At 45.2% G+C, this 27903-nt stretch overlaps 1 protein-coding gene across 3 annotated transcripts; it reads left to right on the top strand.

The window, feature by feature from the left end:
* The first annotated feature begins 1995 nt into the window (after positions 1–1995).
* Positions 1996–27781, top strand: NEK9 (NIMA related kinase 9). 3 transcript variants are annotated; one of them, XM_067296827.1, is made up of 23 exons: positions 1996–2224; positions 2534–2563; positions 3268–3445; positions 6530–6585; positions 7488–7558; positions 9486–9591; positions 12253–12384; positions 13351–13461; positions 14054–14118; positions 15078–15128; positions 16220–16412; positions 17690–17834; positions 18627–18827; positions 19236–19282; positions 20249–20404; positions 20796–20904; positions 21528–21689; positions 22056–22226; positions 22462–22521; positions 23119–23309; positions 23770–23934; positions 24650–24862; positions 25253–27781. In XM_067296827.1, the coding sequence occupies exons 1-23, from the start codon at positions 2030–2032 to the stop codon at positions 25373–25375; spliced, it is 2931 nt and encodes a 976-aa protein (XP_067152928.1). In that variant the 5' UTR covers positions 1996–2029; the 3' UTR covers positions 25376–27781. The 3 variants fall into 3 exon arrangements, with proteins under 3 accessions (XP_067152928.1, XP_067152929.1, XP_067152930.1); XM_067296828.1 differs by lacking the exon at positions 2534–2563; XM_067296829.1 differs by lacking the exon at positions 22056–22226.
* The last annotated feature ends 122 nt before the right edge of the window (positions 27782–27903 follow it).

Genomic DNA, 27903 nt, shown 5'->3' with positions numbered 1-27903 from the left:
GGTCTCTTTAAATGTTTCAGTGAAAAATGCAATATAAAGTTGGGTATGTATTCTTCATTCATATTCCAATAAACCTTAGTGGCCAGTGTATGTCTTGCTATGCTCTGCTTTTAAAATGCAGTAAAGGCAAAATTGTGGGGTGGCTAAACCTGATTGTAGGTACTATTGTGATCATCAGCTTATGAAAGGCCAGAATGAAACTGCAGGTAATAATGGATAAGATAAGTCTACTTTTTAAATATGGAACATGAATATTGATTTTTTTCAAGTAGTCTTCTACTTTTTTGCAATTGTTCCAGATTCTTTAATCTTATTTCCATGAGATTGATTTTTTTTTTTTTTTTTTTTTTTTTTTTGGCCAGATTACATTTTGCTAGGTATTTCCCTTACAGGGGAGGGAGAGGCAGTGAATAATATTTAGCAGAACATATCTGAGCTTTTTAATGCATTCTTTTAAGCTCCTTTATTTTAAACCTGAGGTGCCATCTTTGCTGCTTGGAAGGACATCATCTTTGTATGGAAAGAGGTATAACCCACAGCTAATAAACTTTGATAGGTAAATTATTCACTTTTGAAATAGGTATTTATAATGGAAATGCTGAACAGCTCTTTAAACCTAACCACGTTACAAGGAACCCCAGTCATGTCACAATCTATGAGCAATAGAGAATCTTCTCAAGGTAGTGAGATAAAGCTAACCAGGCTTTGTTCTACTTGTTTTTAGGGATCTATACTTCAGCTCCTGAAGTCTAATATGAGCATAGGATCATGTATCCTGAAGTGTACATTCTCTATCATTAAACTGTGTTTTCTGGTCTGTGGCTGTCTGTGACTGTTGAACTTTGAAAACTAAATAATGAAAAGATAATAATGTACATTATCTATGGAAAAAATAAATCATTTACCTAAGATTAAGGTTGCTAATACTCCCTTATGACAGAGAAGTTATTGCAGCTTCAGATCTAAAATGCTATTTATGAAGCTTTCAGTTTATTTTATCTTGGTTAGAGAAAAATGTCATGAATCATGAACAGCATGGTAAGGAATACTGTTATACTTTATTAACTGTGTAAAATGTGTATCCATCACAAATGACCTAATCTTCCTAGCAGATCTTTAAGCTTGGGATACAATTGTTATGTTTATCGGCATGTTTTCCCCGTAGCAATTATTTTTTCAATGATATGTAGTATATGTAGTATATTTAAGTAAGAAGTTAACATCTCTGATGTAAAAAAACAGTAATAACTTTTTTGATATGAATCAGTTACTTCAGACCATCTTTATTACCAAAATATAATTTGAAAGCTTTTTAGAAAAATAAACCTTCAATCTTGACTTCTAGGGAAGTAAAAACTTCTCTGTCAAGAGTTGAGAGATTTCTGCTTATAGAGGTTTTGTTAGGTGTACTATGGTTTGGGGGCGAGAAAGGCAGCATTAGACACAGGTTAATGAAGCTGAATGTTGATTATCCATTCGGGCCATCAGTAGGAATAAGTACCACATAGAGGAAAATACGGGAGTTTCTAGTACACATTACGTGGCTTAAAAAAAGGAGTGTTTTAAATACATTTTGAATGTGGTCATCTTTCTGGATTTTTTGCAGGCTGCGGAAAAGCCTCACAGGCCTGGATGGAAGGTCCGTCCTCTAACTAATAAATGTGCAGCGCGGGGCCGGCGTGCTTGATCCACACGCTTAAATCTTAAAATACTCTCTGGTTGATTTAAGTGGTTTATGGAGGAGGCACCTTACGCTGCTTTGGCGCCCCTAGAGAAAAGAAGCCGCAGCCTGGGGGCCCGGCTGCCTGCGGGCGCGGCGGCTCGGCGGCTCCCGCCCGGCACACGCCGCGCGCCTACGAGTAGGCCGCGGCGCCGGGGCGGGGCGGGGCGGGAGCGCGGGGTCAGCGCGGCGGCGGCGGCGGCGGCGGGAGCGGTTCCGGGTCGGCGGCGGGAGCCACCATGGAGCCCGCGGGGCCTCGCTGAGCCGCGGCCGAGCCGAGCCGAGCCGCAGCGGGGCCGCGCCGCCGCCATGTCGCTGGGCAAGTACGAGCGGCACTGCGACTCCATCAGCTCCGACTTCGGGAGCGAGTCCTCGGGCAGGGGCGGCTCCCGCGGCGGCGGCGGCGGCAGCCTGCCCGGCGAGCAGGAGGAGCTGCACTACATCCCCATCCGCATCCTGGGCCGCGGCGCCTTCGGGGAGGCCACGCTCTACCGCCGCACCGAGGTAGGCTGCCCGCCCGGGCAGGCCGCGGGAGGGGGCCGGGGGCCGCGGGGCCTCCCTCCGCCTCCTTCCTCCTCCTCCTCCTCCTCCCCCTCCTCCCCCTCCTCCCCCGCCGCCGCGGCCGGGCCGGGCCGGGCCTGGCGTTGCCGCCGCGGAGCCCCGTCAGGCGGGCGGCGGCGGCCGGGCCCGCAGCCTGGCTTTGACCCGCTTGCGCGGGGTCGGTCGGTCGCTCGGGTCCGTAGCGTTTCGTAGGGAGATGTTAAGACTCTTCCGACGCTAATAGATTCCTGATTTTTCTACGTTTTTTTCCAGTCACAGAGGACATGGGGGCATCTTATACAGGTAACTCTCTCGCGTGATGAGAATTTCAGCATAATCAGGTGCAACAAGTTAAAAAACAGTCTTTCCTTTGCTCCCAAGTCATTTAATATGTCCAGTTCAGTTATAATTGTTTTTTAACGGCTGTCAAAGAGAAGCACTTGGCTTGGTTCCCAAGGAAAAATCTTTAGCTTCTTCATGGGGGAAGCTACCCTGAGGTGCCACAGCTTGAACAGTTGTAAGGGAACACTGCCCGCTTAACAGATCGCTCGAGCGTATCCGCAGTGTGGGTGGGTCTTATAAGGGCAAACTAAATTTCTTGTTGTTTCCTCAGTGATTTTTAGGAATAGCTGTGTGTTCATAATGGTTAGTATTGTACAATATCCTACAACCAGAGGGTTGGAAATATACTTTTTTTCCCCCATGTTGGACCAGAGTATGTTTAGTCTTGACTGAGACAAAACAAACCCTGTGTCCTTTCCCTGGAAACCTTTGTAGCTCTTTTTTTCAAAGAGGATGCCAGCCAGCTAGAAAGATGGCTTCGGGCTGCTATTCCTAGCATCAAACAGAAAAACTCAAACTTATTTTTGTGAAGAATCTTTGTCTGAAACCTGTAAGAGGCTGAAAGTCTGTTTACCTTTCCTGAAATTTTAATTTCCTGCAATAAAGGCACATGCTGTTCTTCTCAGAGCAGTGTGTTTTAATTAAAAGATGTTTTTGTGTTTCAGGATGACTCACTTGTAGTGTGGAAGGAGGTGGACCTGACCCGTCTGTCAGAAAAGGAGCGTCGTGATGCTTTGAATGAAATCGTTATCCTTGCTCTGTTGCAGCATGAGAACATCATTGCGTACTACAATCACTTCATGGATAACACCACGCTGCTGATTGAGCTGGAGTACTGTAATGGTGAGATTCCCTACTCCCACCTAGGAGAAGGGGGCTGCCACGTTGCCGAGTTACCCTCCCACAGAACCTGCAGAGAGTACTGCTTGGGTATCCTCTAGGGAGCAGAGGCATGGAGATGAATTTTGTTGTGTAGCTGCTGAAGAAGAGATTGAGAACACTCCGATTTGTTGTGGGTTATTATTCATCTACACTTCTAATGCGCCTTGCTTTGTCCTTTTAGGAGAGCAGTGGGAAAAGACTATGAGGATATTTGGGCCTCTCTACCAGTACAGAATGAGGCTGGGTTTTTTTTTAGTACAGTTGCTTATAGACCCCTTCATTTGGCAATTACAAATCAAAGCTGAAAATCTGCTTGTCCAGTATAATCAGGTCTCTGTCTTGCCTGACACTGTCGGCTTCTACATTTAATGCCAGAGAAAACCCAGTCCTTCTGGTGGTGGTGGTGAAAAACTTCAAATTCTGTCCAAGAGTAGATCAAGTGGTGTTACTTGGAGTTTGCGGGGGGACCAATCCCTGCTGGGATGGGGAGGCAGAAGGATTCAGTATGAGGGGCTGAGCTGCAGCTGCTGTTAGGCAGCTGGAAGAAGAGGTAATACAGCTAATACTGTTAGAACAGGTTACCTACTTACATATACAATATGCTTTCCAGAACAAGGGGTGGTATAGTGTGCATATTTGGATGAGTAGGACAGCTCCCTTGGTATCCTGTGTGTGTTTGGGGGCTACGTTAAGCCTTGGCATGTTATCAGAGAGGGTTTTTTGTGGAAAAGGCTGTCATCATGTTTTCATCATCTTAGACAAACAGCTTTTGCTGGGTCAGGTTGTGGAGGGCAAAGGACTTGCACAGAATATTTTCAAAGGGTGTCAAGGAAGGAACCTGTTGTTGCTGGTTGGCAAATAGGCCAAAGCTGTTTTCACTTCCCAAGTTCATCATTTTCTGCTCTCACAGAGAGTGGAGTCCTGTGCAGTAGTAGGGAAACGTTAGCCCTTTGATGCTCCATTTATTTTAGGAGTACCCTGTGTGAGTTATTTGGCTGCCCCATAAAGACCGCGTGCTTAGGGCCATTATAAATTAATTGGAGGACACTGAGAGAAAACGTGTAATATTAACATTTGTATATGTATGTTAATGTCTCTAAACTGATTGTTTTACTTTGGGGCAATAATCAAGAGATGAGTGTACAGTCTGCATTACCTGGGTTTGTCCGAGTCCAAGCAGGTGGTACAGAAGTAGAGGCATGAGAAGAGGGAATCTGGTTTAGAATTATGGGTGTCATTTTTGTCAATGGTTGTGTTAGTAGTTGTTTTGTGGCTTTTTTTTTTTTTTTTTTTTACAGTGTACAAGTCCAAGATAATTTGTAAGTAATTTTTACAGTAAGGCTAGACTGGACACTGTCAGATGTTTCTCAGAATCCAGAAACACAGCAGAGACAAAAAAAATAGCCAGATTTCGAAAGTTTCTGCTGTTTAATTGGCATGTCTCTTCTGGAGATCTAGAAAAGGCTTTCAAATTTGAGTAAATATTCTCCCCTCTTCACAAATGAAGAAACTGAATTGGTGATTTGCATATAGTACTGTCTGTGCATGGTAGGGCCATGAGACTTGGATTTATCATGGAAGAGTATCAGTGAATACATCTGCAATAGTTTGAGGGAAGAAACAGCCTATAAAATAGATGTGTTGAAGAGAAAACAGGGGGTCAAAAGTTAAACTGATTAGATGAAACAAAAAAATAAAGCTTTTTTTTTCGGCATGTGTATGCTTAGAGGTATTGATTAACTGAGCTGAGAACTAAATTTTCTGCTGGCATATCATCTTGGTGATATAGCGCCTAGCGTGCTGCACTTTGGTTCAGAAAAGCTGCAGAAAAGATGAAAAAAAATTCAGAGTTGAGAAACAGAAATCACTAAAAGCCTGTGTAGTCTGAAACATGGGGAAAGAGATTCATGGGAAGAGGTAGAAATGAATACTTTGGTTAATTTGTAAATGCAAAGAGTTGTTTACAGATAATTTGCAAGCATGAATGTAGGACAGGAAAAATAAATGTTGAGAGGTTATAACAGGGCAGAATGAGAAGAACATAAGCAAAGGGAATCTTAACTGGAGTATCAGAAAAATCTTCCTAATGTGGAAGTCTGAAATACTCCCTCAAGGAGTCAAAGGAGCCATTGTCACCTTTTTTGGACATCTACAACTTGACAGACTTGGAAAAAACATACAGCAGAAAACTGTCTTGCACCATTCCTTTAGGAATGGAACAGGGGGCCTGGTGTTCTGTTACTATTAGGACATAATATATGATAACTGGGAAGTGGAATAGCAATAGGATGTGATCAGAGATTTGGGATTTACTAGTAAGATTCTAATCTGGCAGGGACTCTCTTACTGTTCCCTGCCTGCAGCAATCTGTGCATCATTTCTTTTAATTCTTGATTTTCAGTCTGCAGTCTTCAAATTGTGGCACCCTGAAGAGGCTATTTGCTGATTTCTGGCTTCTGTTTGGGTTCTACTGCTGTTGTCAACCCTGTTTTTGAGTTCTTCTTCGACGTGTTTGGCAGGGCAGATGAAGGAAATGGGCAGGTCAGAGCTGGGCAATAAGTATGGAAAGGCAGTAACTGCTGCCTTCAGGGACTTCTCTGAACTTGTAATTGTTTTTTGTTTTGGGGTTGGGTTTTTTTTTGTTTTTTTATTTGTTATCTTTTTTTGTCCTGCTCAGCAGGACAATCTCACATGATTTGCTGTACAGGCTATAAATGTTTGCATATCCCAAAAAGCACTGACAGGTGAAAAAGTAGGGACTGCTAGCCTTTCTCTGATTCGTCTTTCAGAGTGTATTGAATGGTTTTGTTGAAAAAAGAATGATCTCTGCCTAAGCTTAGATATGCCAGAGAAGTTCTTAGATGGAAGAAGAACTTAATTTTGTGAGTGCCTGACCAGTTTAAGTGAAGCGTGCTGAGGGAGAGCTGTGATGAACCATCAGATCTCCTATGGGATTTGAGTATTCTCAGCAGTACCTCAGCAGAATAACTGCTGCCATTAACCAAGATGAACCTCTCTGTCTTTCTCACTCACTTATAATTACAGGAGGGAACCTCTACGATAAGATTCTGCGACAGAAAGACAAGTTATTTGAAGAAGAGGTAATTTTGACTGGTTTGAGGGGACAGTGGGGCTGACTTGATGTTGTGGGGATCTGACTGTTTATCTGAGTATTTATATTATACTTTTTCTGCAGTAATGCTGGGGGAATTTTTGTGTAGATCTGGGGACTGACATCCTTCTTCTCCTATTGAATATTGCAAGCATTTATGGATTATCAGAAATCTTTTCCTTTCATTTTTGGCTGTCTCCTGGCATTACAGAAAGAGACCACTCAACTGACTTTGGTCACCTTATCATCTTGGCTAACATTTCACTTTAAAATCTCTTTCTGTGTTTCTTCATGGTCGGTGTTCAATTTCTCTCACTCTTTAGCCATTCTATAGGTTCTTTTCAGAGTAAGCCTCATTTAGTAGTTACTTTGAATCTGTATCACCATGGATTTTACCTGTTCCTCTTTCTTTCTTTCTTTCTTTGCTTATTTTCCACTCTCTGCTTCCACCTCGTTCTGTGATAATTACACTTATTTTTCTTATATAATGAATTTTAAGGTCTACTGGCTCATGGTGAATATTAAATGGTCCAAGTTCTCATTCTAGAGTTCTCATTCCAATGGTCCAAGTTCTCATTCTAGAGAGCCCAACAACAGATCTTTCACAGATGGTTATTAGCTGCTGTTCCCATTTCTTTTCACTTAATGAATTTTGACTTCTGTGGCGCTTATCAGGACAGACACTATGAGGGGTTCTAGAACAAGCAACTTTTGGAATTTCCCTCTTTTCAGAGATTTCTGAAACAGGAAATTCCCAAGGAAATGACAAATTTACATACTTCCCAAAAGAGCATCTAAACAGTACAGTTAGGCCTTCTTGTTGTGCCTCTGTATGTCAGGTGCACCTGTTTTCTCTGAATCTCACATAAGGCTTTATTCCTACCTTTGCAGGTGGTGATTTGGTATCTCTTTCAAATTGTGTCAGCTGTGAGCTGCATTCATCGGGCAGGGATTCTTCACAGGTAAGTGTGGCATGCAGTAAAGCTAAAGTGAAACAATGATTCAGATGTGAGTGCAGAACTCCTTTGAGTAGCCTTTGCTTCTGTGTTTAAAGCAAGCACTGAGCTTCTCTGTTCAAAGTGTAGCTAGATTGCTCAGACATTAAATATCACTTCTATCACAAATTTTTGTTGGCTAGAAAATATCTTGTAATAAAAGTGCAAGAAATCTTCTATATAAAAATGGAATTACTATCTGTGTATTGCTGCAGCTCTGTGAATAAAGAGTTAATCCATGTAGGAAGGGAGTAAATTTGCTGTTTATTGCCATAGCACATAAATGATGTTTGCTAAATTGGGTAGGAAGGAGCAGTCTCCAGTGGCTGAGGGTACTTCCCTCCTGCTTCACAAGTAATAGCTGCAGATTGTATGTACATCCTCATGTAACTCCTGAAGGCTGACAGTGATGGAGATTTTGCACTGGTGCATTGCTGTAAGATCCAGCCAGGTGAAGGTTTGTCCTGCATTTGGCTTAATCCCATTTCTTTGGCCTGTTAATTAAGGAAATAATATAGTTTGTTAGCTGGTCATGGTAATTTTGACATTGACTCTGAGAGTTTAATGAGTAGCTAGTTACCTTTTTCTGCTGCCCTTTTCTATTTGGGAAGGGTAAAATTCATTGCTTATGTGCTTCAAGAGTGCCCAATGCATGGGCAGAGTAAGGAGGCCGTGGTGTTCTGGGGAGTACCACATATGTAGACAGCTACTTTCAGCATGCTTGGATCACATGGTGGGCCGCATCCTTCTGTAACTAATGAGGAGAGCTGTATGAGGATGTCTTCTGTGGGATAGCATCCTGATTGCTGCCATTCTGATCTTTGGTAGAGCCTTGCTAATGAAGGGTTGGTGCCTAATGCTCATAAAAGCAGTGCGTATGTTTTTGACTTAAAGCAGATGTCATGTCTGTCCTGCTTTGCAATGATTTCCTGCTTACCACCTCTGTTACCCATCCTGACAGCAAGGTTCACAATCTAGGAACACCTATGGCTCCAAATTCTTCCATAATAACAAATTGAACAGTTATTTAAATGTTTGCAGTGATTTCCTTCTGCTGCAGACATTGTCAGAGTGACCCAGGACTTTGCGATGCCCCAAGTGGATGAATGCAAAGTGCTGCTTTACTTGGTGTTGTCCTGATCTACACTGGGAAGTTGTTGATGGTACGTTAGGAAAAGGGGGTGTTATGAAGTGTTGGCCATGGGAAGCATATTCTGCAGGGGCTTCCTCACTGTGTTTACAGCCTCTTGTATTGATCTGTGAAACTTTAAATATAAATTATTCTGTCTGGGACAAAATGTTTTCAGTGAGTTTTGGAATTCAGCATTTTAGTGGCCATTTGCCTTTTGACCTTCTAGGTACAGTATATCATGTTATAAAGACTTTTGTCTAAGGCATAAGGTAGAAAGATGTTATGCTTAAGTTCTAGAGTGGCATCTTTTACACTCTGTGTGTGCATTTGAAAAAAATATATATATATATGCCTACATACACATTCATGCATATACTTACGTTTTTGGTGAGCTCAGAGACATCTGGTTTTGGTCCATTTATAAAAACAGGAAAAATAAGACTTGTCCAATGGCCTTCATGTGAGAAAGGGTTGAGAGGGGGAAAAAAACATATTTGCTCTGTGGTCTTTACATAGCTGTCTGGAGGCTGAGCTTTTTGGACTGTCTTGTGTTTGTGCTGGGATATGATAAAACATAGATAGCAGCAGTTACCACCGCTGTGCTTGGGGTCACATTGCTTTTGGAGAGGTGCATGTATGACAAGGTGCTAATAGAGTAGAAGTTACTTCATGTGGGGGGGGGGAAGAAAGGATGATAATGTGCGGAAAACTGTGAAATCTGGAAATGTATCTGAATGTCTACATTTCTCTTCCTCCTTTCAGAGATATAAAGACATTAAATATCTTTCTAACCAAGGCAAACCTGATTAAATTAGGAGACTATGGGTTGGCAAAGAAGCTGAACTCTGAGTACTCTATGGCTGAGACTGTGAGTATCTGCCTTGTGTGCAGAACGGATTTTTTTTTTCCTTTTATCTCTGCATGCCTTTCAGAAGACCAGAAATGCTGTAGTTTTCTTGCTGCCTGTTTTCTTTGTTCTTTCTTTGCCTCTCCACCACCTAGGCTATCTCAATAACATGAACATGTTTGCTGATGTTTTGCAGCCTGCAGTTATCCTTACTCCCAGGTTACCTTCTGAAGATCTGTCTCTCTGCAAAGCAGCAATAGACTAATGATAAATGACATTATGGGCATGTAGTTGTACCAGAGCCAGTATAGCTATGTTAGGGAGCGCTGCTCTTCTTTCCCTGGTGCCTAGATGTGGTACTTCCAAAGGTGAATCTATATAACATGAAGGCCATCCATACCATCCACAGGGACAGAGGCAGCAGTATAGTCATGTCACATAGCTTTCCCTCTGGGGTAGTTAAGTGCAGCTTAGTAAGCCAAATTAGTTTGGCATGCTGCTGTGCTTACAGGGGTATTTCTCCTCTGCTGGGTCTGAGCTGGCTTGGATATGTTTGCCTGACACTGCATTGTGCCATAGATATTTGTCCTTTAACTTTGATATTCAGGCTCTGAACTGAATTTCAAAGATGCAAGAGAGGCATTCACTTTCCTTTTGGTAACAAAGTGTGGTTTATTGGTAATGCTCCTGAAGGGGGGTAAAGCTTTGCAGAAGAGATTAATTCTACCAGAAGGTTGTCAACATTGGCTTTGTTCCAGACCCTTCCAGAAAGCAGTTTCACACCCAGAGTTAAGATACAGGGTAAGCTGTACTGCAGCCACCTGAATGCCTCGGCCTGCATTTCCCAGCTCTATTAATTCTGTCGTGAGCAGTAGACTTGGAAAGGGAGACATTGTCTAGAGCTCCAATTTGCTAAAGGCTTTTATAGTTTAGGATACCAGCCAGCTCTCACTTCCCCTTACCAGGGCTTATTATTAGATTTAATGCAAACTATTGGTGTCCTGATAGGATGCATAATTAAACACTCGTCAGCCTCCTTCCAGAACATGAGTGTTTTTGTGTAGTTCCATAATAAGTGGGAACTCAAGGATATTGCATATAGTCCTTGCTAAATATTGGTCTAGCAAAACCATTTCTGGTATGTCATGTTCTTCATGGGCTTCTGACTTTCAGAGAAAGCACTGTCTGTACTATGACTTTCCAGGTTTGTATTTGCATGTGTAGATGAAGCCACACAACACGACAAGTTTACTTTTCTTTCCTTTTTGACTGATGAAAAATCTTGAACTGAGTACTTTCAACCCTCTTTAGTTCTGTATATGCTGCTGTGCTCCAGCCCATTTGCTCAATTTGTGATCTAATGACCAATGGCAGTCTGGAAGACCTCCTCTGTGAAATGAGTCCATAACATGTTATTGTCGATATTTTTTGTTACAGAGGTTGTAATCATAACAGTCAAATTATGATTTTGTAAAATGTTAACTTCTTGCTTACCAAATGCTGAGTTCTTAATTTACCAACCTTTCTCCCAGTCAAGGATGATGATATAGAAAATATGTCTGCTTCTGTCTTCTAAAAAGTTTACATTATTCTTTTCTTAAAAAGGGTTTAAGAGCAGTGTCCTAGTTTTCCCTGTGATATTCCAGCTAGGTGGGGTTTTAAACCTTCCTATGATTAGGACTCACATAGCTCTAGCTGTTGTGCTGTGTAAAGGGAAATGGAAGGTAGACGATAGATTCTGAATGTGCCCATTAGGTATCTGGCATACCAGCAGAGCTAATGAAAGGCCAGCTCTGTAGTTCTTGGAGCTTTGCTGAGAGAATTGAAAAGAGGGCAGCTATAAATATTTCCCTCTCTCCTAAATTCTGTACTTTTCATTTTATTCCACTGTCTGGTTCCTTGCTAGGAAGTCAGCTCCATTCATCTGGAAGCTTCATTCTTACAACTTTTATCGTGCTTGTTCTGTTTCTCTTTGTTGTGACTTTGAGCTATGCCACTATTTCTGTTGTAGCTGGGAGGGTTTCCATATTTAAATGGTGGGGTTTGGGATTTGGGTGTGTGTGGGTGGGTTATTTTTTGTTTTAAACAATTCTTCAGGAAAGCTTCACTTCTGAAGTGAAAGTCTTTCAGGTCGGACTCATGCCAGCTTTCTACTTACGACCCCGAAGTAACCCCTCTTTATTCAGAGACAAAGTAGCCTTTGTCCTGGCAGTACCCTGTGATCAGACAGAGTGGCTCCACAGCCATGGGCTAGCGTCTGCATTTGGAAGCTTTGCTAGATCCCTTTTCCCTTGGCCTCTCCGGAGGGTTTCCATATGTCTGGTCACTACCTGAACCCCTGATTAACTCTGAATATAAGGCATTTAAAAGAGGGGCAAGTCCTCACTGTTTTCTCATGACTGCTGCTCTATTGAGCGGTATATAACACATCAGAATCTGAGCAAGGTGGTGTCGGGGATCTTTTAAGAAATGCAGGCACAGGTTTGTGGGTAGGAAGGGAAGAAATGTGCTTGTTCCCTTCCCTCTAGCACGTGTTGGTGGGGTGTATGGTCTGCGTCTCTTGACTGCTGGGTTGCAGCTGCATCCAGCTCTGATAGACCTATGTGAGCATGATGGATGCAGAGCTCCAGAACTGAAGGCTGCTGTATTATTTCTGATATTTAAATGTTCTTTTTTTCCTAGCTGGTGGGAACTCCATACTACATGTCCCCAGAACTCTGCCAGGGTGTGAAATACAACTTCAAATCAGATATTTGGGCTGTGGGCTGTGTCATCTTTGAACTTCTCACTCTGAAGAGGACCTTTGATGCTACAGTAAGTTTGCAAACCAGGATGGACTGAGTACCCTGATTTTCATCATCCTGCGATCCGCACTTGGCTCATAGCTTTTCTTAGCTCCTGTTTTTCTTTCGTTGTTGATAAATCTACTGATTAAGAAAACAGTGGCCTGGGACTGCCAACTACAGCCAGAGAAAATACATGCAAGATTTCCCCTACCCTGCACTGCCAGTACCTCTCCAGCTTCTGACAAACCCACCCTGTGTGCAGCACTGAGTTTATCAGATACAGAAATGCAAGCTGTGCTAATTTGTATCACTGTTGCGAGTGAAACATCCTTTCATCCAGAAGAGGAAGTTTGTGATCAGGTAGTCTTGGTTCAGCATTGGAAGTTACAAGTTTTCTGTGCAGCATTCTGTAGGGAAAATTTCCAGCCTTGGATTTCATAAGATTTAATCCTCTTGCCCTTATTCAAAGTTAGGATGCAAGAGAAATGTGGTCAGCTGGCACTGAGAGGGTGAAAGGAAGCATTACTGACTGGCATAGGTGATTTGCCAGCATGTGCTACGAGATGGGGAGAACAGCTAGCTGACCTGGTGCAAGATTTTGTAACCCTTAAAGAACTATGTCAAAATATCATCCTTTCCTGCCTTCCTCTCATCAGGGCTGCCAAGTTCCCAGTAACTGTGCTTCTGTGCAGTGTTTCAATGGCATTATGCTGCATAGGAGCTTTTGTGCAGAGAGGAGCCTACCCTCCCTCCACTGCTAGGGAATTTGACAAAAAGGTGGATGTTACCACCAAGTCCTAGCTATCAGAAGTACCACGTCTGCAGAAATAGTTACTAGGTTCCTGGAGAACCTCCTAGGCAGAGAAGAAGAAGGATATGTCCTTTCTCTGATCACAGAAGGAGAGAGTAAATGTTGATGGCCTCTAGCGTCTCTCCCCATTGAACACATTGTCCAGTTCAGTTCTTTTACAGCTGATTTCTATTTTCTGTCTAGAATCCCCTGAACCTTTGTGTGAAGATTGTACAGGGGAATCGGGCCATGGAGGTTGATTCCACTATCTACTCTCGGGAGCTGATCCAGATGGTCAATTCCTGCCTTGATCAGGTTGGTGAGATACTTTTCAATTTTCAGACACCCCTGCTGAGCTGCCTAAGCCATGCCATGGTGGTGGAGGGGGCTGACATGCATGTTTCAGCATGAGGGATGTTGATGCCAGGTAATATCTGTGAGGCCTGATGTATCACTAAGGCTGGGCTTCCTCCTGTCCTCTGAAAGCATCCTCTCAAGATGCCATTCAGTCCTGCAGGGTTAGGAGGGGTGCTGGATTTGTTCTGATGTTGCTTATTTTATGGGCTGGCTGAAGTGATCATTTTCTTATGCAGCACTTTGAAAGTGGGAGCATCAGTTCGGTACAGTCTCTAAAGGTTCTGGCTTTCTGACCATGACTCTGCATTTCTGTAGGGAATTAATTTCTTGGAAGCAAACATAGTATTGATATCTTTGTAGTGGGGAAGTCCATACTGCTCATTCCTGGCATTTATTGCTGTTCATTCTAAATATTTAATTCTTTCCTTTCCCTTGTGAAAAGAGTCAGGGAAAGAAGACCATGCACCCTTGCATGAGGTCTTCTGGCCCAAGATTTTATTATAGATGATGAGCTTTTCCCAGGGAGTGACTTGTTGCTCACCTCTTTCAGGATCCGGAGAAGAGACCTACTGCAGATGAACTGCTTGAACAACCTCTTCTCAGCAAACGTAGGAGGTAACCATATAGTTTTGCCTGAGACCTGGGTGAGCCAGAGGTGTCAGGGAGAACAGGAGGGCTTGTGGTGTTGATGCTTTTGAAGCACAGTCCTTAGACTAATTTGTGCTTGGCATGAGGTGGTTTTTGAAGTAGATTTCATCCATTAGGAGAAAGTGCATTTTTGCTGTCTTGTCTTTGATCAATCCCTATGTCTGTTGGCACATGGGTTGGGTGAGAAGGGCCTCTGCATCCCTTGCCTCAGCAGCTGTTGTACTGAGAACCCTGAGGCATCCCTTTCTGAGGCTCCTTTGAAGAATGCTGGTTTTCACTCTTCAGGTTAAATCTCTGTGAATGAAGGGTTACCCTTAGATCCTTGTATGGTCATTGGAGAAGGTCTTTTATAATATACAACTCCTGCAATGAGGCTAATCCTGCACTTTCTCCCTTTGTTCCCTCCCTTTTCCTGGGGAAGTGTATTGAACATGGTCAATTTTAGCTCAGATCGACCATCAGCCTCCGTGCAGTGTCTTTCTATGAAAGATGGACCAGGATTTTAGACTGTTTGGATCCTACTTTGGCTGCTTTCGGGACAGTAGACTTAGCCCCTTATGCAAAGATTATTTTATTTGGTGGGCAGCAAAGTTGCTGAGTTTTGTCTTGCTCGTGTAAAAACCCAAATCCTGATAACATTTAGCCATTTAAAGTCATTCTCACACAATGTGGGTATTGGTTGGCCAAATTCTGGTGTATATGTAGTTGGCTGTCACTAGCTCTCCTGGAAGTTTGTTAGCTCTATGGCACATTACTTCTGCCCTACTTACTGTGTATTACTGTGAGATGGTAAACAGCTGCCACATTTCCTCCAAGAGGGAGCAGGCTTTTATTGAAAAGGAAAGCAGTCTGTGTATGCTGCTTGTCAGTAAATTGCTTTGGGAGATAGGTCGCTGTTTCCTAAAATGCTTTTTCTCTTTTGGCAGGGAGATGGAAGAGAAAGTCACACTGCTTAATGGGCCAAACAAGCGACCAAGGTAATTATCTGGGCATGTGTTTGAAAGGAAGTCTGGAAAGAACAGTTCCCCAGAGAGGAACTTTCATTAAAGTGTTAGACTGTGACAGCGTTAATGGAATAGTGTAGTTTAGAAGAGCAGTAAGTGCTAGGAATTTGACATATTTATTCCATGGTTATTATTATTCCAAGTTGTACTCTCCCTTTTATATTCCTGCCTATATGTATGGCTGGAATCTTACCTCAGGTCCATCCTGCTGAGGATGTACTTTTCACATCCCCTCTTTCAGGCAGGTTCCCTTCAGCAGGAAGAATATGACTATCTGACTGTTGACTATCTTTCATAATGAATATGAAATGAATGTGAATATCTTTCATAAAACTGGATGTAGGGAAACATTCTCCCTGGTCTCCAGCAAGCCTGTAAGACAGGGTTGCTCTGAGTGGCAGATATGTTCCATGACATGTATAGCTGTTTTCCTGTTGAATTATCAGATAGAATTTGACCTTTTTTTCCTCATAAACTTGAAATTGCTGTCCGAGCACTTTATGTGAGGTTGTTCAGTTCATGGGTTGTTCACAAACTGTTTGCTTTGATTACAACTTCAATTTTGCAATCTGCTTGTGAATTGATTCTTATCTGCATAAGAGTTATATTTTTGCCTTTGGATGAAATGCCTGAAACTTAAATAAAGAGGAGGTGGAGGGAAGCTAGAGGGTTTGGGGTGCTTCCAGATTTTGAGCAAGTTTTCATGACCGTTTGTGAGGCTTTCATGTTTCACAAATGAGAACAGCTCCATGGCCATTCAGTGAAAGCCCATTTTTTTTAAATGACATTGAATTGGATTCTAGAAATTTTTTCATGCTTGCTGGAGGCTCCTTTCTCTGCTGCTCTGAGACAGATTTATTTCTGAGCCTCTCTGTAGTGGTTCAGACCTCACAATCTCTGAACGAAGAGAACAGTTGATGAAAAGAAAAACCATGAGTGGTTTTGAAGGGCTGCAGGTTGGGCGTGGGAAAATTGGTAGCATGTGGTAGGAAAGTGAGTGGTGACAGTGATCATAAATTCATTATTAAAAGCATGTGTGTTTTGCGGGGGTGGGTCTTGTGCAGGTCAAGTACCATGAATGAGGCTCCCATTGCGGTGGTGACTTCACGCACTAGCGAGGTGTATGTTTGGGGGGGTGGGAAGTCCACCCCCCAGAAGCTGGATGCCATCAAAAGTGGCTGCAGTGCACGCCAGGTGTGTGCTGGTAACACTCACTTTGCTGTGGTGACAGTGGAGAAGGAGCTCTACACCTGGGTGGTAAGTGAGAGAAACCACAGGAAGTGTATAAAGGGGGAGAGGAGAGTCCAGATCCACCACCAACCATTCATGAGCCTGTTAGAAGCAGATGGGCAAGCAGCTTGGAAAGAGAGAAATTTAATTGCGGGGAACACTGAGGAATGGAGGAGACAGTCTGCTTTGGGGCTAACCCAGGACTCCCGAGGCAAATGTATTTTTGGGAGAAGTTTTCCATCATGCTGGGAAGTGTTTTGGAGATTTGCTGTGTGCTTGAGGCTTGTAGGTGGTGGACCTGTAGGCCCAGAAGCTGAGTCAAACATCTCCTCTTCCTCTTCCTGACCACTAGAAATGCATTGGAGGCATTGTGATGCTCTGTTGGCTTGTGTATTTTTGAGAAAGGTTTTCCGAGATCATAGAGGATGGGATGGTTGACCTCACTGTATTATAGAAGTCATCTGTGAAGCAACTTGTGGATGTAGCCAGAGCTGTCCTGTGCTAAACAACTCTGGTTTTCATGATGAGTGGAAATTCTGTAACAGCTTAAAGTGAACAAAAAGTGGTAGCATATAATGCATTTAAAACAATTGAGTCCAGTCATATTGGGCTTACATGGTCAGTAACAGAGAGGTATCCTGCAGGTATCCAGGCTTACACCAGCTTTTGTATTTATGATACAGAATCTGTTAGGAAAGATTAGGAAACACTGGTAGGTGGGTGAGAGAAGAAAGAGATCCAAATTGGAGGGGAGCAACTTGAGCAACATTCACTGGATGTTCCTGCAAGAATGGCCATTGAAAATTTTGACTTGGCTATTAACATTTTGGTTTCAGCTTCAGCACTACCTGGAGTTGTTGTTTTGGTTTGTCTGCAGACTTGGCAGGCCTGATGCCTCTTCGGTGACATTTGTTTCATATTATGGGTTTTTTTGCATCTATTAGGATATAGAAATGTAGGTAAAAAAGCTGAAGGATGAATTGCAGTCCTACAGCAAGGGAGTGCATTTGGCGGCCTGGCAGATGAGTGCGGTGAGGAAGGAGCTGAGATTCCTCTCTGATTCTTAGACCCATCAGCTGGTGGTCTGAGAGTGGATCACTCCTCATTAGTGCATAAGTGCCTGAAAGTTTGTGCTCCTATTTAAATGGTGCCTGCTGTTATGCACATATCCTAGGGAAAAGGCTGTTTAACTAGCTAAGACACTTTCTCTTGCTCTTTTCTGTTGTTCCTAGGAAGCTCTGTAATTATTGGCACTATCTCTTGAGTTGTGGATACTTAACCTTACAGATGTTTCTGTCTTACAGAACATGCAGGGGGGTACCAAGTTACATGGGCAGCTGGGGCACGGAGATAAAGCCTCCTACCGGCAGCCAAAGCATGTAGAGAAGCTTCAGGGAAAAGCCATTCGCCAGGTGTCCTGTGGAGATGATTTCACAGTCTGCATCACAGGTAAGAGCTGAAAGGGGACCACAGTGGACCCTCGCTTTGCTGTGCTGTGGAGATGGCTTGCCTTAACAATAAGATTAGTATAGCAGCTTGGTCCACAAAGGAGAAGGTTCCATGTTTTACTTATCCATCAGTTTTGCAGCTAATAGGTGCAATAGTGGAGATAGATCCACATTATTCTACAGAGGAAGATGTTGACTCCCAGGGAGGGTGACTGTTTTGCTGAGGATGTGCCCCTTTTTGGGGCACCCCAAGGATGAAATGAGAGGTGGGTTTGAGATTTGCTATTTAATTCAGAAAACTGGAGACCTGGTGGCTCTCTCTAGTTCTAATCTTGTTAATACTTTTAAGGATGTGTGAACCATGGTATTGCCTGCGGTAGGAGAATTCAGATCATACTCTGCCCTTGAAAACATAATTCTCAACAAGAGATTTTCCAGTTTGCTCTGCCACTTCTGGAAAGGCAGAGTCTGACAGAGATGAATTCAAATGCTCAGTGTGCTGTGATAGTGACATAGGGAGCCTCAGGGTCAATTTGTGGGTTTCTGTTACAAAAGGTGGCGGGTTCAGCCCTATATTTTGTGACACTGATGGCCTGCAAAAGCTGCAGGTTGTAGCATAAGGTTATTCATCTTAGTGTGAACTAGAAAAGTCTCTGTAATCTCCTGATGCCATTCCTCTGCACTGAAGATGAGGGTGATTACAAAAAATGGATTGCTCTTGCCACATCCTGAGAGGTTAATACACAGCCTAATACAAGCTCTGTGTGCTGACCGCTTCCTTCATGTCCTGCAGATGAGGGCCAGGTGTATGCCTTTGGCTCGGACTATTACGGATGCATTGGCATTGACAAAGCTTATGGCTCTGAAGTGCTTGAACCCCTGCAGTTGGATTTTTTTCTTACCAAGCCTGTGGAGCAGGTCTCATGTGGAGATAACCATGTGGCAGTTCTGACCAGGAACAGAGAAGTCTACACGTGGGGCTGTGGGGAGTATGGTAGGTAGAGTCTCCCTGGACCTAACAGCACTGGGGCATGCCCCCTCCAGGAATTGGCTTGGTGCAGGTGTGTGATGCAGGGCCTGGGTGAGGGCTGTCTGGTATGCCCTGGGGGGAAAGATTGCTTCTTTGGGATTTTCTTTCTTTGTGAGAATGGGGACTGGGGACTGAGCCCTTGGGACTTCACTTGGGGAACTTGTAGGGTGCTGGGTGGCTTCTCTGGGAGTGGGGTAGTCATTCTGAGAGTGGGGATGGATTATCTTCAGAAATGGCAGGCAATGATGGATGTACAGAAGCAGATTTCTAGTGCTGTGAAGAGATTCCTTTGGGACTAGGGAGAGACCATACTGTTTCTTAGGAGCAGGCACCTTGTGTGGCCGTTTCTCACTGCAATGTCTGCTGATGCAGGGCGCTTGGGCTTGGATTCAGAAGAAGATCATTGCACCCCTCAGAAGGTAGGACTTTGACTGCCTCTTCCCAAAATCTGCATGGGCATAAATGCAGATTAGTCTCTGTTTTGAAATACTGACTGTCTGAAGGGAAGGTGTTTTTTCTGAGGTATCACAAAGTTTGTGAGGGTCTTACCTTTACTTTGCTTCATTTGTCTCTGACATACCACTCTCAAACTGGCTAACATCTTGACTTAGAGATTCATGTCTCTGATCTCCAAGCTGAAACTGGAAATGCTGAACTTAGAGAACGTTGTAGAAGTCATAGTAGGAAATACCAAATTGCATACCTCAGATCTGTAGAGGAAACTTGCAGCATTGCAGACAACTGGGAATATTTGAATTTGCCATAATGTGTTAAAGATGAGTTGAAAGTAAAACCTTTTGAAATGAGAGGTAATAATTCCATTGTGGGTAGTAGAAACAAGCAAGAAAACAATAAACTTGGGCCAGGTTTAGCTTGTTGGTATTCCTCTTAGCTGGCAGTGTTCTGCAGGACAGATCTACATCATACATGCATGCCTGGCTCTCCCAGGCTGATGTCAACTGGAACTACTGGGTCCACAGAGCACAACGCGCACTTAGTAGCTGGTGCCTTGAAGCTATATATCTGCAATCACACAGTATTGCACCCACACAACACAGACCCAGCCCTGCTTGGCTGAGTCGGGTGCTTGTAGACCCCAGTTGCTGGGATGCCTGTGCACCATATTTCTCATTCCTCTGCTCAGAAGTGTCTGCATACAAGGTCTAGACATGTCTTAAATTTCTGTATTGTGGCTGGAGTTTCTCAGTATGCTATAGATTTTATGATATTATTACACCTTTATTTGAAGCAACTGCATTAGGTGCTGTCAGTGCTCAGGCTAGCTGAACCACTGCTCTAATTCTATATGTGTTTTCCATGGGCCCAGCTTCTGTGCACTAGGTGTTGGGATTTTGATTTTCTCATGATTTGTTTGTTTTATGTAGGTGGATGTTCCGAAGACCTTGAACATTGTGTCTGTTCACTGTGGCTGTGATGGGACTTTCCTGCTCACCCAGACAGGCAAAGTTTTGGCTTGTGGACTCAATGAGTTCAACAAGTTGGGCTTGAATCAGTGCACATCAGGGATAATTAACCATGATGTAAGTGCATTTGGGTCCCTGGTTCCAACTTCCAGCAGTCAGTAGCATATGGGGAAATAGAGGTCCCACAGCAGTGACAGGGAGTGCATTAGCTTTGTGCCAATCTGTTAGTTCCAGTCCAAGAGGACGGATACTGGTATTGTGAGAAGAGGTGAATTGTTCCTCAGCTTCCTGTCTGCCCTATGGGCTCATGTCAAAGTTGAGGTTTTTAAACAAATAGTGGCCTCCTTCAAGGTAACTTACCCAGTGACATGGAATCTGGTAGGAGCTTTCCGTAGCCGTGTGGGGGCTAAGTTAACACTGTGGTCTATCAAGACCTGCTTGAGTAGGCCTTAGCTGATGAACATCTGGTCCTTCACTCTGTGCTTATCTAAATGTTGTCTTTTCTCAGACGTACTGTGAAGTGCCCTACACCACTTCCCTTACTTTGGCCAAGCAGCTCTCCTTCTACAAGATCCGTACCATTTCTCCAGGGAAGACGCACACAGCTTCCATTGATGGTGAGCCCTACTCGCAGCCCCTGGGGATGGGCCCCAGTTTGCTGAAGCCAGAGAAAGGAATTCTAAGCTGGTGTGTTCAGAAATGGATACTGGTTGCCTGGTTGCTTTACATCAGCTTTTCCCTTTCAGCCTGGCTTCTCTGGGTGAAGCAGCAGGATCCATGCAAGGATCCTGGCATTGAGGGTTACACTTTGGTAGCAGGGCTCATGCCTGGCTGAGGAACCCAGGACTCCTGTTCCTCAGGAGTGCTGCCTCCTGGTCAGCTGAAGCAGCAACATTAATTGCTAGGCCAGCCTTCTTTAAAAAAGAGGTTTTGGAAGAATTATGCTTTGGGAAAGTGGAGGAAACATTTTTGACTCTTACCTGGGCAAGGTGAAACTTGGTCAGAGAGCTGGAGGAGTCCCACCTCCCAGCATCAGAAAAGGGGAGCAAAGGGAGAAAGAACTGGGGAGGCATTTCCCAGCTGAAGCCATTCCTCTTGGCTGGCACTGTCCCCTCCCAGCCTGGCTGGCTTCTCAGTAGAGTTCTTTCAAATAATGGGCTTTTGCTGTTAGCTGTCTGCATGCATGGCTGCTTCCAGAGTTGGGCCCTTGCTGTGACTGTCTCCTCGTTCCTCCTCTCAGAGCGAGGCCGCCTGCTGACCTTCGGCTCCAACAAGTGTGGACAGCTTGGTGTTGGGGACTATAAGAAGCGCCTGGGAATTAACCTGCTGGGAGGCCCCTTGGGGGGTAAGCAGGTGATCAGGGTTTCATGTGGAGATGAATTCACCATAGCTGCTACTGACGGTGAGTGGGTCTTTGTGAGGTTGTGGTGGGTTCCTTTGAACTAGATCTGCAGGGTGGTTAACTGGCTCCCACTGAACATTTCTTAGACCATTTTCCACAGCACTGCACTGGAATAAAAAAATCCTCACAGACTGGGCCCCTGTGCCTTGTTCCAGTGCAGCGCCAAGCATTTGCTGTCCTTGGGGCTGCAGAGTGCTGGCTTGCAGGCTGCTTGTTAGTCATTATCGGTTTGTTCTCCTACTGGCAAACTGGAGCTGGTGGATTAGATGCTTTAGATAGCAGTTACAACAGAGAAGCTGAGATCCCTGCAACAATTAAGGCTGACAGAGAGTGAGTGACTTGAGGCTCCTGAATCTCTTTCCTCAGACAACCATATCTTTGCCTGGGGCAATGGTGGGAATGGGAGACTGGCAATGACACCGACTGAGAGAGCTCATGGCTCAGATATTTGTACCTCATGGCCTCGGCCAATATTTGGATCTCTGCATCATGTCCCCGACCTGTCATGTCGTGGCTGGCACACCATCATCATTGTTGGTAAGTGTGAGTCCATGATGAATTATTCCTGGAGCTAGGTTATGATGAGGTACTGTTTGCCAGGACCTGGCCTGTAAATCCTGCCTGGAAACAGGCCAGGTTGCTGTGGGGGAATGTGGTGAGCCCTTCTCAACTGTAAGACTGCAACATTGGCTTTGTCCTGTGCCATTTGTAGGAGTTCCCTTGTTTTCTGTGTGGCCCTGTAACTGAAGAGGTGTGTTCTTTCTCCCTGCAGAAAAGGTGCTGAACTCTAAAACCATCCGATCCAACAGTAGCGGCCTGTCCATTGGTACTGGTGAGTAACCAGCCATGGGGAGCTGTGTTTTAAGCCAGTTCAGTGGTTATTGTGACTGGATGCAGCTCAGTCCTGCAGCATGGTTTTTTAGTCTTTGAAAGGCCTTACAGAAGCGTGTGAAGGGAGGAAATCCAGTTAGTGCAGTGCATGGGAAGGGAAGGGCCAAGGCTGGGGAGAAGAGGAGAACTGAAACGGAAGGGAGCACAGAGAATGCAGTAAGGCCTTTCTAGTGAGAAGCGTCACTTCGACATGGAAATGATGAGAGCAGTTCACTAAGGGAGCTGAGTAAGGTAGGTGGGGTTATATGAAAGCTGTTGGAAAGAGGGAGTCCAGTGTCATGGACCTATGGGAGGGCTGGGGCCAAGAAGCTGCAAGAGATTGCAGCAGATAACCTGTTTTGGGGAGGCCTGCTGCTAGTGCTAGGAGGTAAGCAGCTGTCTAGGGAGATGCTGCCAGTATGTGCACTTACCATAGCTGTACAGCCCTGATTTCTGGGGAAGCCATCTTCTGTGCTCCAGCTGGGGTTTGGCAACAGTTGTGGTTGTTGGAATAGCAGAGACAGGAAAGTGTTAAGTTACCACTTTTCTTGTTTGTTAGTGGCTCAGAGCTGCACAACTGGAGGAGGAGAGGAAGAGGAAAATGAAGGGGAAGCAGAGACTCCTGATCCCAGTGGAGGCTTTCGAGGAACCATGGAAGCTGATCGTGGAATGGGGGGCTGGATCAGCACTACAGAAGCTAAGGGGGGCGACAGTGCTGACAGCAGCTCCTGCCCTGGCTGGCTGCGCAAGGTAATGTGCTATCTCAGAAATGCCTTAAAATGGGGATCGAGGTTGGGGAAAAGCAAGGGGCCCTTTCTGTAAGGGATACTCGGAAAAGAGTTTATCAATCAGAGTTGCCTGTGCAATTTCTGTTCTGCTTCACCAGAGAGTGTGGAGAAATGCTCTCCTGGCGAGCTTGTGTGCCCTGTTCTGAAATAGCTGCTGGACTGATTCTGCAAACAGAGCATGGGCTGGGCAGGCCACAGCAGCAGCCTCACTGCCTGAGCTGTCCAGTAGCTTCGGGGGGCCAGCTGCCCTGTGATGGAGGGGTCCTGCTTGCCAGTCCCACTTCAAGCTGTGGCTGTGTGAAGAAATCTTTAGCCATAGCTGCCTTTTTTACCACAAGAGGGTGGTGGTGCATTGGCTGAGGAGATTGAAGTCAACTGCGGGAAAGCAGGCAGGCCTAACAGTGCTGCTTTGGTATGTCCAGGAGCTGGAGAATGCTGAATTCATCCCCATGCCTGACAGCCCCTTTCCTCTGAGCATGGCATCTTCAGAGCCTGAAAAGGAGACTCTTCCTTACCAGGAACTTCAAGGACTAAAAGTGGCCCCTGAGGAGTCTACTGGATTCAACAAGCCCGAAACAGAGGCCTGGGTAACATTATCCAAGTCTCCCACAGTGAATGCTTGGCCAAAAGATCCTGGGACCATAAACAGCAATGTTCAAATTATGGGGAGAGCTGGGAAGGGGGTGTTGGATTGGCCTAATTCTTCTGGATGAGGAAAAGAGGGGTGTTGATAATCAAAGATGATGCTGCGAATACTGTGAAGAGAACGATTCAAGGATTCGAGGCAGTCTAGAACATGAAACAGGAGCTCAGTCAGATTAAAAAAAAAGAGATCAATTCTGGAGAAAAATGCAGTTAATGCATTTGAAAATGTAGAAGCCTGAGGCCCAGAAGCCCACCAGAAGGTGGAAATTTATTTAGAAAGCATAAATTGCTGTGGGATAGAAAGGAAGAGGGATTTCTGTAGGAAATTACTGAGAAATAACAGCCTGTGAGACTGACTTATTCCAGGAGCATCTGTCCCAAGAGCAGGCACAGATTCCAGTTTTAGGGGCAGGGGGGTTGACCAGATGAATTTTGGTGATAGGAGCACAGGATCAGCTTTCCCAGAGAAAGGAGGAAGATAGTGGCTTGGTAGTAAAGACTCTAACAGCCTGGCTGCTAGAAGCTTTGAAAGTCAGGACTCAGCTGGGGTGATAACCTTTTGTGCATGGTCTCTTCTTGTGGCATATGCAACCCCTGGTTTAAAAGTTCCCTTCCTTCCACACAAACCTGGTCTGATTTCCCTCTGTGTCTCTGCAGCCCACATGCCTGGGTCCAGCCTTGCCATGCGATGGAGAGAAGGCTGTGTCTCCTGTCACAGGCTGCATGTGCAGTGCTCTGCAAGCAGAAGTGGTGCACCTCCGGGGCCTGGTCATAAAGTGTCTGGATGACCAGAAGAAGCTGCAGCAGGAAACTGTTCGTCTGAGCACCCAGCTCCAGAGGTTCTGCAGGGGGACAGAGGGAGTGCAGCAGGTGAGCACCCGTCAGCTGGGGTTCTGGGTGCACGCCTGTGTTGAGGGCTTAGGACCCTGATCTTGGCTCCTATGTAGCCTGTGGAGGCTGCAGAAAGGGAAGTAGCTCTTAACAGACTCCTCTCTTAGAGCAAAACTTGCTGGACCTGCTGATGCTGGCTCCAGTAGTAATAACAGGAATAAAGCCAAGAAGTCAGTTTCATGTGAGGACAGCCCAACCCTTGAGGGATTTGGGATTCCCCTTTATTTCTCCTGGTGAGAAGAGATGGGTAGTCAGATATTGTGGAGAGTCCCGGATGGCTGTGGAGAATACGAGTTATGCTTTGTGCAGCTCCTAGCTTCTTTGCAGCCAGTCCCAGAGCTGTTTTGAGAGTTGCTCTGTGTTTGACAGGTGGAGGTTCATTCCAAAGGAACCCAGACAGTCAAAGAGGAGATGGAAGTAGATCCGAAACCTGACTTGGATTCAGATTCCTGGTGTCTCCTGGGAACAGACTCGTGCCGCTCCAGCCTCTAGTCTCCTGAGCCCACTGGGATCCATCTAACTTCACAGCACACTAACCGAATGCAGAGAGCGGCTTTCCTGGCTTCAGGTCACTCGCAGACAAGGAGCGAGGCCGGAGGCTCCAGAGCAGCACCCATGTATGTTTGATATGAACTAGGAGTGAGGTTGAGAGGGGGAGGGCCCCTGGGCTCCAGGCCAGCTCAGTGATTGAAGCAGCAGCAGCTCCTCTTTGTACCTCATCTGTCAATTCTGCACATGAGGCAGAATAGCCCCATCATGGCGATGGCTCCAGTAGCGGCTTGTGGCCCTTTCATTGTTTCACTGCTTCCTGGGAGCTGCCTTTGGGACCCCAGTATTCATCACTGCATTTCTAGGTGTGAGGAGGAGGAAACATGTTTTTACCGAAGCAGGCTGAACCCAAACACTCGCCACCTTCACTTTAGAAGGGTGAAGGACTTGGATCCTCTCCCTAGCACATGGTAAGGCCCAGCCGATGAGGCTGTTCCCCTCTGTTCAGGGGCAGAGGGAGCAGAGAACGTCTCATTCTGGAGGCAGTGGAGATCTCCCTATTAGGGAGATAATGGCAGACAGCATGTCCCTGGCCTCGAGGCATAACTTCTGGCCCTTTGGCTGTGGCCAGTATGGAGAGAGTTTAAAGGCTTTATTCTGGGGGCCTAGAGGTTTCCACCTTCCAGGCACTGCACAGAGACAAGTGAATCAGGTGTAGTTTCCAACAGCAGCAGAGGGGACTGTCTGAGATGGGATCTCTGGTACCCGGTTTCAGACTACCTGCTTTCTACAGATGACGAGTGTCTGGGTCTCAGACTAAGTCACGCATTTCTTCCTTCAGCTGTTCAACTTGGTTTGGGTGCCAGAGCTTCTGGTTTCCTGGTGTAAGCCTGTAGCTGCCCCCTACTTGGCTTCTGTTCTGCTCAGCCCCTGGCACCCGTGTTCTGTGCGGGTGTGGGAAAAATCAGTATTTTTCCACTCAGTGTTTTGATGAAGCTGGAATGTAGTTTCCTACCCAGAATAGGTCATTAATGCTGTGGTCACAGGATGCAGCCTTTCCCAGTGACCATGGATAATCAAGTCTCTGGCCAGAATTCACCCTCTTTCTAGAAGCAAGAGGCTTTCCCAAGGAAATTGGAGATGGGAAGAGGCATGGTCTGATGTTCAGAATTACTTCATTTCCCATTAGATAATGAGGTTAATTTTATTCCCCTTAAATTTTTTTAGTAAACTGATTTTGGACTAAGCCTGTGGGATTGGTGGGGCGCCCAGGAGCAGCTAGCCTCCCCCCACCTTACATGAAGACTCTAAGGAGTCCTGAATCCCTCTCACCATTGCTGTGAGAGTGGGGTTGTGATTTTTGTTATCCTTAAATCATCCCCATCACTAGAATTGCCTTGGGTCTATTGGAGATGGCTATCCTACCACCTCTCCTAGACCTTTTCCTTTGAGAGACCATTCTTGGGGACCTAGCGTTCCCCCTTTGTCTCTAGAGGTGAATGCCAAGCTATTCTGCTTGTAATTTAATGCTCCTTAAAAACTTTCTCTGGTGCCTATCGCTAGTATCTTAGAGCTCAATCAAGTGCAGTCTCTACAGTGCAGTGTTCAGGGCAAGGATAGTACCAGTATGTCTGTCCGTCGTTACTGAAGGAAGGGCAGGAGGACAGCCCTCATGGGAGGTGGCAAGCATCGTGCCCTGGCGTGGCCACATTACTGGGTTGCCCTCGTGACTCTGCCCTCTTTTCCCCCATGTGTGTTGGAGCCAGTTCTCAGGTTAGGGTCCCAGCTTGATGGTGGTTGTTGCTGTTGGAAATGAACGAGTTGGTCATGTCACAGCAGTGCCTTTGAGGAGTGAAGAGCTGAGCCTGAGCTGTGTCCAATAAGCAAGTATTGAGCAGATGGGAGTCGCTCTCCTGCAGTGCACTGCTATCCTCATTTCTCAATGCTCTGCAGTTGGGAAGCTAGGTGCGCAGACTGGATTCCCCTTGGATCTAGTGGAGGATTAGGGTCCCTGACAGAGGATGCCCTGTGCTCCGCAATCTCATACGTGCCTTAGAGGATTCACGCTATCCAGGTTGTGCCTATTACAGACCACAGATGTCACACCAGCCAGCTATGCAACCAAAAAAAGCAGTTTAAAGCCAGCACCTTCGTCTTGGCCTAGAAACGGGAGGGCAAGTGGGCAGAAGTGTCCCTGAGCAATTTCCAACCCTTTTGACTTCTCCCCTTCTTGCAGTGCTAGCTCTGTATGTGTCAGTCTCCTGCTAGTATTGCTACTGAGTTGTTATAGTGAAACACAACTTATGCCTGCTCTGACACTCTGGCTGAAAAACTAGTTTGTTGTCTTTTTTTGAAAGGTTAAAGGGTGGAGTGGTTTGGAGTTTCTGTTTAAATAAATGTTTAAACTCATTCTGTGTTCTGACTCTTTGTAGGATGGGAAGGGGGAATATGCATATAAACAGCTGGGATATTGGAGTTCTGTTGTTTTGATTTTGCTTACAGAGTCAAGGGCTTGCAGGTTCATCACTGTG

This window comes from Apteryx mantelli, chromosome 4 (genome assembly GCF_036417845.1).
Source record: "Apteryx mantelli isolate bAptMan1 chromosome 4, bAptMan1.hap1, whole genome shotgun sequence".
Classification (NCBI taxonomy): Eukaryota; Metazoa; Chordata; class Aves; order Apterygiformes; family Apterygidae; genus Apteryx; species Apteryx mantelli.
The sequence above is the reverse complement of the archived record's forward strand: the minus strand, read 5'-3'. Positions and strand labels throughout refer to the sequence as shown.